At 42.4% G+C, this 9,960-nt stretch overlaps 1 protein-coding gene across 1 annotated transcript in view; it reads right to left on the bottom strand.

The window, feature by feature from the left end:
- Positions 1–1,034: 1,034 nt before the first annotated feature.
- LOC145411914 (uncharacterized) overlaps positions 1,035–9,960 on the bottom strand; it is a 38,726-nt gene continuing 29,800 nt past the window's right edge. The window contains exons 19-23 of the mRNA XM_080281885.1: positions 9,752–9,905; positions 5,168–5,280; positions 4,146–4,273; positions 2,256–2,335; positions 1,035–1,593 (exon numbers count right to left, since the gene is read on the bottom strand). Of these exons, the coding sequence (XP_080138011.1) occupies positions 1,035–1,593; positions 2,256–2,335; positions 4,146–4,273; positions 5,168–5,280; positions 9,752–9,905 (1,034 nt within the window). The remainder of the gene's footprint in view (positions 1,594–2,255; positions 2,336–4,145; positions 4,274–5,167; positions 5,281–9,751; positions 9,906–9,960) is intronic.

The raw sequence follows: 9,960 nt of genomic DNA, 5'->3' as shown, positions 1-9,960 counted from the left end.
TATGATAGTCCATAATATTTAAGGGTACATGACCAGCCAATTCCCTTGATGGCATGGTCAAAAAAATAAAAATAAAGATAAAAATAAGTGCCTCGTTGGTCGAACATACTGTCACTCAACCGGGGCACTTGTACCACTCAACCACCGGGCTTCTTATAAATAGTTTAAATAATATAAAATAACATGACCAGAAGGAGGATTAGCATGAGGAGTACAACGTCCGTTCATCTGGTCTTGAGCTTCTTGGGAACAATCGACTGTACATACGCTTATAAAATAACACTAGAACACTACTTTGGTCACTCACGGCTGTATCCACACTGGCTTACAAAACTCACCTGCACTTCTTCCTTACTAGCACGTGCTTTATTTATTTTCTATTTCTGCACATGGTTTCTTTTTTTCTCTTTGTTTCTTTATATGTTTTTTTCATATTCTTGTGTATCTTTATTTCTGCATATCTCAATGGTCACTGCTCCTCTGAACTGTCTGCCTGCATCCCTCCACCACTACAGCAGGCACGTAGCACCCATCTTGCAACAAACTCACATCTCTTTTCTGTCCAACTCTCTAATGCAAGAGTTAACCACTACTGCCTGTCCTTCATGTATGCCACAGGTCCACTCTGGAACTGTCTCCCTCCATCTGTACTTCCTACTGCCTACGATCTCCAGTCTTTCAAACGCAGTGTCTGGGCATCTCAAAATGAACAGATCTTGAATTTGGCTCACTTTTATCTTGATTTTGTTTTCTCTTGGAGGGAACAATTTGCAGGCTCCTGGCTTTTGGTTCCTTCTTCCTTGCATAAAAAAAAACTGCCTTCTTTATAATCCATCTGTCTTCCTTATCATCATTCTGACTTCTTTTCAAACCTTCAGATGGGATTAGGGTGGATCCAGGAAGTACGACAGAGGAAGAAGTATGAACAGCATGCCTGTGTGACCAATTTTAGATGTGATACGCAGAACACAAACCCAAGGAAGAGGTGTGGAGAGTGACCCAAGCCTAGGGGGATACAGCACTTAGTCTCGTCTCTATACAGGGGTGACACTAGTCCATAGATCCCGTGATATGTCCGTCGTGCAATAGTCCCCCTGTTGGCGATTGACCAGGTTTTCGCGCTCCTTCTCCTTGTGGTCCTTGTGCCCAAGTGACATGTACCGCGACGACACGTACTGGGCAGGAGGGGCCGGGGGTAAGAGCGGGTCCTCGCCCAGTTCGTTCTCCTCGACCATTACGTGATTGTGGTTTAGGTTCAGGGCGTCTAAATTTGAGTGTGCTGATATCATACCATCCTCACTCAGGCTGGTGGTCAGAGGGGGTATGTTCATCACCATATTGCCACTCATGGAACGCTTACGGCTCGACGATGCCATGTTCTGCAGGCGATTGTTGATGGACAGCGACGACTTGCGGGTTTTGTCCGGTATCCGCATCTCTAGGGAAACCGTGTCCTCGATCTGAACGGACGACTGCGGCCCATCGAGGCACGGCGAGATGAGGCGCGGGTGGTTGATGAGATGGTCGATGATCTGCGTCACCTGCGGCCGATTGACTGGGATGCGATGCCAGCAGGACCGCAGCAAGATGTCCCTGGGGAGGATAAATAAATATATCATCATCCAGACCTCATTTCCCATCCAGGGGCGGGGTGAGGAGTAGCAGGGTCCAGACAGCCCAAATCTGCCCAATCCAACGGGCCACGCTTCCATTCACTCATTATTCAAGCCCCCAGAATCCTGGCTCTATTGGATATGCCAAAAAAACATTCATCACATTCTGTAGCTTCACACAAACGTATCCGATACTCAAACACGGCAGTTGTTGACAAAATGAATATAAAAATAAATAAATAAATGAACGTATAATTACTGTATATATTGCTGTGTTCTTCCCCCAACCCCTTAAAGGCCATATTTCTGTAGTTCATTCATATTGTTTCACTTACAAAGGCTCTAACATGCTTGTATGGGTCAGCCTTGGTCGCCTAATGGCAGCTCTCCACACTGCTCAATCTCTGGCACCCTCATTTAGTCCCTTATCCCTGAAGTCACACTCTATGACCTCGTCCCAGGTCTTTTTCGGTATGATTTTCACAACCCTACCCCTGACAAGTATAGTAGGATTTCATAATTATTACAGCAGAAATTCACACACACACATATATATATATACATATCCATCCACCTACACCTTCACACACACACATATATACCCATCCATCCACCCACACCTTCACAAACACACATACTTACAGCTGTGGCCGGACCCCTCTAGGTATGGCAATTGTGTGTCCGGCTTTCACATGTTCAAGGACTTGATCGTTTGTCATGCCCTGGGGAGAGAGAGATAGAGAAGTAGAGTTATTTGGGGTCCTGTGCGAGTAATTGCATTTTGGGATCTTCGGAAACTATAATCATTATCATCATTACCACCATCATCATTCATCATTATCATTTCATCATCAATCATCATCATCTATCATTGTTATCATTATCACCATCATCCACTGTCATCATTATCATGTATTGTCATCATTATCATCATCATCTATCATTGTTATCATTATCAAAAATCATCACATCATCACTGCCCGTATTCCCTCCTAAAGTACAAGAGAGTGAGAGAGAGAGAACTAAATTACATAACAGATCTGAAATACATTAATATAGATTTGCAATACATTTGAAACAACTCATTATCCCAGCCCACACTCCCACATAAGATAAAGCTTGTAGTCACTAAAATGAAACATTACATCAACTGGCTGAATCGGTAGAGAGACGGCTTGCAGTCCTAATGGATCCAGGATCGAATCTCAGCTGGGGCAGGGAACAGTTTAAGGATTTGAATTTCCTAAAAGCAGACTTTCCTGATCTATCTGATGACCCGCCGACATGTCGTAAAAGTACCCCCGCTAATACCAATACACCAGTCCTGTATGAGACAGCCCTAGCATGTATTCAATATGGACGGTGGGTGTTAGCGCCGAAGTGGTGACATGTGGAGGTGTAGGAGGACTACTGGGCCTTGGGATAGGCAACTGCCCCCAAGAAATAGGCCCTGAGCCTTTGTCCAGAGTCGGACACATAAAAAAAAAAAAAAAAAAAAAAAATTGCATCACCATTACAACCAACATCATCATCATTATCATCATCATCTCAACCTCTTCATCTCACTTTTGGATAAGGTAAAGAAAAGTCTAAAAGAAAAAATTCATCATCCTCATTTCATAATAATAATAATAATAATAATAATAATATAATAATAATAATAATAATAATAATAATAACAACAAAAATTAAAAATAAATAAAAATTAAAAATAAATAAATAAAGGGAGACCTAGTCAACAGCAAGCCTAATGAAACGAGCCACACACCCATACGCTCACCAATCAAGCCCCTGGAATCCTGACACTACCTCACACTAAGACAATACACACATATTTCTGGCAATTTTTCTTCCCATGTATATTTAGCAGTAGGTGGTGGCGACCATCATCCACTCACTTGATGTAGTGCATTCTACTTCTTCCTTCACCTTTATCATTCTTTTTCTGTGTCTGCCTTCCCCTCTTCCTATTTCTCACCATCATCCACTCACTTGATGTAGTGCTGCCTACTTCTTCCTTCACCTTTATCATTCTTTTTCTGTGCCTGCTCTCCCCTCTTCCTGTTTCTCACCATCATCCACTCACTTGATGTAGTGCTGCCTGCTCCTTCCTTCACCTTTATCATTTTCTGTGTCTGTCCTCCTCTCTTCCTATTTCTCCCATCTTTCCTGTCACTTTTTATTACTCTTCTTTCCTTTTCAGGTGGCTTTACATTGAGTGACAAGCCTGATGGTTTCCTGTAAGCCAGGAAACCATTTACAACGCTGGGTGGTAACCATATAACCAACCCATACATGTCAACAAGTGGGTTGGTGGAGGGTTAGTGCCCCTCCCTGTAAATACTAACTCAAAGACAAACAGCCACCCCTTATGGGATTATGGTGTCTGACCTCAGATAGATAGATAAAGAGATAGACATATTTCCAGCAATTTTTCATCTACACATTTTTTGGATCTTTTTTGTTTTTCTTTTTATTAGATGGACTATACACATTAATAAAAAACATGAAAAATACGATAAATAAAAATACCTGGAACGGGAATGCTCCAAAGGTGACAATCTCATACAATAGGACCCCATAGGACCAGATGTCACTCATGGTTGTAAACACTCCATCGGTGAGAGACTCTGGGGCCATCCACCGCACCGGGAGCATGCCTGGGAGAGAGAGAGAGAGAGAGAGAGAGACTGATTACTACAGGGTCATAGCTGTTAAGGAAAATACAACTCATTAATATTTGTTACCTTTAGTGTATATCATTATTATTATTATTATTACTAGGAAGGTTCACATTTGTATGATTAAAAAAATGTCACTGCTAACAGATGTCCCTCTTTATCAGTCAATTTGTATCTATCTCTATTATCTCTTTATCTAATTCTACCTTTATCTATCTACCTATCTTTATCTATCATAGCAAAGTGCTTAAATTTATACAAACATTTACATCAATCATTTTAACCCATACCACGCTAGCGACGATGATCTACATCCCCTTCAAAAACGTCGGTGACGTACATCTACATCCAGCAGCATTGAGAAGTCATTGCAAGCAACTGAAGTAAATTGGAAGGCTGTAATGTATCTCGCTATCTTCAGACATTTCTCCACTACGCTTACAACAGTGATTCACGATCGCAGGAGGCGAGTGAGTCTTTGCAGGCTCACAGCTGCTATGCTCTGTCTGTAACCTTGAAGATTTCAGAGGTCAAGTGGCACCAACCTGACTCAATTCAACCAACTTTATGGCTTTAGTGATTATTTTCCTCAGTGCCAGGGATCATATATTGATGTATTAAGCCCACTTAGCTAGCATTTAAAAAAAAAAAAAAATCAGCCGGCATAGAAAGGCATCATTTTTTTTTTTTTTTTTGCCCAGCATGGTACAGGTTAAAATTTAAAAAACACACTTACCCTTGTGGCTAAATTTGTAATATCTATCTACATCTATCTATATTACCTTTTTATCGATCTACCAATCTCTACCTATCAGTGTTAAATTTAAATCCACACCTACACCAATCATTTTAAAATTTCAAAATCAGACTTACCTTTGCGGCTAAATTTGTAATAGTTATTTTCGTACATCGGCCGCGTCATCCCAAAATCGGCCAGTTTCACCGTCCTATTTGCATTCACTAAGCAATTTCGACATGCAACATCTCTGAAAAAATACAAAAAATAAAAAATTATATAGATGCTGTATTTTTGGTGATGATGGCTGGCTGGATGTATTATTGTCATCATCATCAATTATTATTATCTTCATCAGCATCATCATCAACCATCATCTTCATCATTAGCATCATCAATCATTATCATCATCATCAATCAGGAGCGAATGATGAGGTGAAAGAGAGAGAGATTGTCCAGGTGCTTGAGCGTGCGAAAGTGGATGTATGTGGAATAACTGAAACAAAATGGAGAGGAGAAAGTGTGAGAGAATGGGAGTATGGATGGGGTATATGTGCAGGAGTAGATGAGAATGAGAGGGCAAAGGAAGGAGTATGTATAGTTGTGAGTAAAAGATGGAAGAAGAGCATAAGACAGTATGGATCAGTTGGGTCAGATTGTGTGGGTAAAGTTGAAAGTTGGAATACAAATGTGGGCGATTGTGTGTGTGTATGCGCCAACGCAAGATCATGCTAGAAGAGTGAGAGAAGAGTTCTGGACAAATGTGGATGTGTGCATGGAAAAGTTTGGAAAGAATGAGAGAGTGTTTTTGATTGGTGATATGAATGGTAAAGTTGGGAATGTGAAGGTGGATGGAATAGTTGGTGAGTGGGGTGTGCCTGCTGAGATAGATGAGAATGTGAGTGCGTTAGTGGACATTTGTGCTGGGAGGGGGTTGGTGATAGCCAATACCCTCTTCAGGCATAAAATGATCCACAGGTATACATGGCGAGTGATGAGAAGGGTGGGTGGTGAACTGAATGAAAGGAAGGCAATGATTGATTATGTGTGTGTGGATGAAAGGATGCGAAGATGTGTAAAGGATGCAAGAGTGTATAGAGGTTGGGGGAGTGGACTTTCTGACCACTACTTGGTGGTGGCCAGAATTAGGATGCAAGTAAGATGGAGGAATAGAAGAAGAGAAAGACGAGAGGAAGGAGTAGTTGCAAGGAGAGTGGAGAGGTTACAAGAGGATGAGAAAAAGGCAGAGTATAAGAAAGAAGTGGAGGAACGATTGGGCAAATATGAATTGGAGCAGATGGGAGACGTGGAAGGTGTGTGTAAGATATTTACAGAAGAAATATGTGCAGCACATGATGTGGTGTGTGGAAGGAAGAGAAGACGGAGGGGGGTGCAAGGAACAGCGAGGTGGACTGAAGAGGTGAAACAGGCTGTGGCACAAAAGAAGAAAGCATACAATGAATGGATGAGAAATAGGGGCGTGGAAGAAGTTGAGAGGCGGAAGAGAGAGTTATATGTGGAAAGGAAGAGAGAGGTGAAAAGATTAGTAAAAGAGAGTAAGAAGAAAGTGGATGAGGAATTTGGAAGGAATTTGAGTGTAAAGTGGAGGGACTGTAAGAAAATGTTCTGGAGAAAAGTGAAAAGAGTAAGACAGGGTGGAAGTGAAGTTAGCAGGGGAGTGAAAGATAAAAATGGTAGATTACTAGTGGAGAAGGGAGAAAAAGTGAGCAGATGGAGAGAACACTTTAAGGAATTGTTGAACGTAGAGGATGGAAGTAATGCGAGTATAAGTGGCTGGGGAATGGCTGGGAGAAGGAGGGAGGTGAGAAGACAGGAAGAAATCAGTAGGATAGAAGTTGTGGAAGCAATGAAGAAAGTTAAATCGGGGAAAGCCCCAGGAATTGATGAAGTGTGTGGTGAAATGCTGAAGCATGGGGGAGAGATAGTAGTAGAATGGATGTGGAAGATGTGCAGATTGGCCTGGGAGGAAGGTAGAGTCCCGGAGGATTGGAAGTCAGGTATAATTATTCCCTTGTACAAAGGAAAAGGGGAGAAAGAAGTGTGTGGTAATCATAGGGGCATTTGTCTTCTAAGTATAATAGGAAAAGTGTATGGTAGGATACTTATAGACAGAGTTAGAGAAAGAACAGAGAAATTAGTTGGAGAAGAACAGGGAGGCTTTAGGAAGGGAAGAGGTTGTGTAGATCAGATATTCATTCTTAGATCTTTAGTGGAAAAGTTTCTAGAGAAGGGAAAGAAGTTGTATGCAGCTTTCATGGATTTGGAGAAAGCATATGACAGGGTGGATAGACAAGGATTGTGGAAAGTGTTATGAATATATGGAGTAGATGGGAAGTTGTTGAATGCTGTGAAGAGTATGTATGATGGTGCAAAGGCTGCAGTGCGTGTGGATGGTGAACTAAGTGAATTTTTCTCTTTGAAAGTTGGTTTGAAACAGGGATGTGTCATGTCTCCATGGTTGTTCAATCTGTACATGGATGGGGTAATAAAAGAGGTACAAGGTAGGGCAGTGGATGTTGGAGTGGCCCTGGTGAGAGAGGATAGTGTTTGGAAACTCCCTGTACTGTTGTTTGCAGATGATACTGTGTTGTTGAGTGAAGACGAAGGGGAGCTGCAAGGCTTGGTGGATGAGTTTGAGAGAGTGTGTAAGAAAAGGAACCTAAAGGTGAATGTAGGGAAGAGTAAAGTGATGGTCTTTGAGAGAGGTGAAGTTAGTGAATGTACAGCGAGGTTGGATGGTGAGGAATTGGAAAATGTGAGTACGTTTAAGTATTTGGGTAGTGTGATGAGTAAGGATGGAGGTTTGGAGGGTGAAGTGCTTGAAAGGGTACAGCAGGGAAGAAAGGTTGCTGGTTCCTTGAAAGCAGTGATAAGAAACAGGGAAGTGAGCATGGAAGTGAAAAAGTTACAACATGACAGTATTGTGATACCAACTCTAACGTACGCAAGTGAAGCTTGGACATTGTTGGAAGGACACAAGTCAAGAGTGAGAGCCGTGGAAATGAGTTATTTAAGAGAAGCCTGTGGAGTCACGTGGAGAGACAGGCTGACGAATGAGGATATAAAGGAGCGTTGTGGTGTGGATGTGGATGTGATAGGAAGCATTAGGAGGAACACACTGAGGTGGTTTGGCCATGTGGAGAGGATGGAGGGTGAAAGACTGATGAAGAGAGTGTATGTGAGTGAGGTGGAGGGGGGAAGAGGGAGGGGGAGGCCAAGGATGAGATGGAGGGATGGGGTGGAGAGGTATATGAGAGAGGGGGTGTGAGTTGGGAGCAGGGCAGTGAAATGGCGGGGGACAGGGTGACTTGGAGGCGATTTGTTTGTGGCCACCCCAAAAGGGATTGAGGCGTCTGCCAATAGATAGATAGATAGATCAATCAGGGTCTTTATCATCATCATCATCAATCACTATCATCTTCATCAGCATCATCAATCATTTTCATCTTCATTCCATCATCATCATCATCTTCACCATCATCAATCATTTCATCTTCATCATCAATCATTTTCATCTTCATTCCATCATCATCATCATCTTCACCATCATAAATAAGTTTCATCTTCATCTCATCATCAATCATTTTCATCTTCATCCCATCATCATCATCATCTCATCATCATCTTCATCAATCATTTTCATCTTCATCTCATCATCATCAATCATTTTCATCTTCATCCCATCATCATCATCATCATCTTCACCATCATCAATCAGTCTCATCTTCATCCAGTCATCATCATCATCCTCAATCACCAATGTCATCATCATCATCATAATAATATTTCTAAACCCTTGATATTACCACCATTATCATCATCACCATCATTATCATCATCATCAGGTGAATGTAGGGAAGAGTAAAGTGATGGTCTTTGAGAGAGGTGAAGTCAGTGAATGTACAGCGAGGTTGGATGGTGAGGAATTGGAAAATATGAGTACGTTTAAGTATTTGGGTAGTGTGATGAGTAAGGATGGAGGTTTGGAGGATGAAGTGCTTGAAAGGGTACAGCAGGGAAGAAAGGTTGCTGGTTCCTTAAAAGCAGTGATAAGAAACAGGGAAGTGAGCATGGAAGTAAAAAAGTTACTACATGACAGTATTGTGATACCAACTCTAACGTACGGAAGTGAAGCTTGGACATTGTTGGAAGGACACAAGTCAAGAGTGAGAGCAGTGGAAATGAGTTATTTAAGAGGAGCCTGTGGAGTCACGTGGAGAGACAGGCTGACGAATGAGGATATAAAGGAGCGTTGTGGTGTGGATGTGGATGTGATAGGAAGCGTTGTGAGGAACACACTGAGGTGGTTTGGCCATGTGGAGAGGATGGAGGGTGAAAGATTGACGAAGAGAGTGTATGTGAGTGAGGTGGAGGGTGGAAGAGGGAGGGGGAGACCGAGGATGAGATGGAGGGATGGGGTGGAGAGGTATATGAGAGAGGGGGGTGTGAGTTGGGAGCAGGGCAGTGAAATGGCGGGGGACAGGGCGACTTGGAGGCGATTTGTTTGTGGCCACCCCAAACGGGATTGAGGCGTCTGGCAATAGATAGATAGATAGATAGATCATTATCACCATCATATCATCATCATAAAAAGTGAGGCAGGATCTTAAAAAAAAAAAAAAAAGAGAGAGAGAGAGAACTATCAAACGACTATCCAGCGTGTGTGTCTCTTACTCACCCAGCATGTGCGTTTTCCTCACCTGTGTACGTATTTATGCTCTGCCAAGTACGCCAGGCCACGCGCGATGTCTAAAGCCATTGACGTCAAGCGCTTGTTGCTAACTTCATCGTCATCATTACGACTCTTCTCGTTTACCAAGTTCCGTCGAGCCAGTAGGTAGGTTTTGAGGTCGCCTGTGAGAGAGAGAGAGAGAGAGGGAGGGAGAGAAAGAAAGAGAGAGAATATTAA

The sequence above is a fragment of the Coenobita brevimanus genome, chromosome 11, assembly GCF_032717465.1.
Source record: "Coenobita brevimanus isolate Jiangsu-jjx chromosome 11, ASM3271746v2, whole genome shotgun sequence".
NCBI classification, from domain to species: domain Eukaryota; kingdom Metazoa; phylum Arthropoda; class Malacostraca; order Decapoda; family Coenobitidae; genus Coenobita; species Coenobita brevimanus.
The sequence above is the reverse complement of the archived record's forward strand: the minus strand, read 5'-3'. Positions and strand labels throughout refer to the sequence as shown.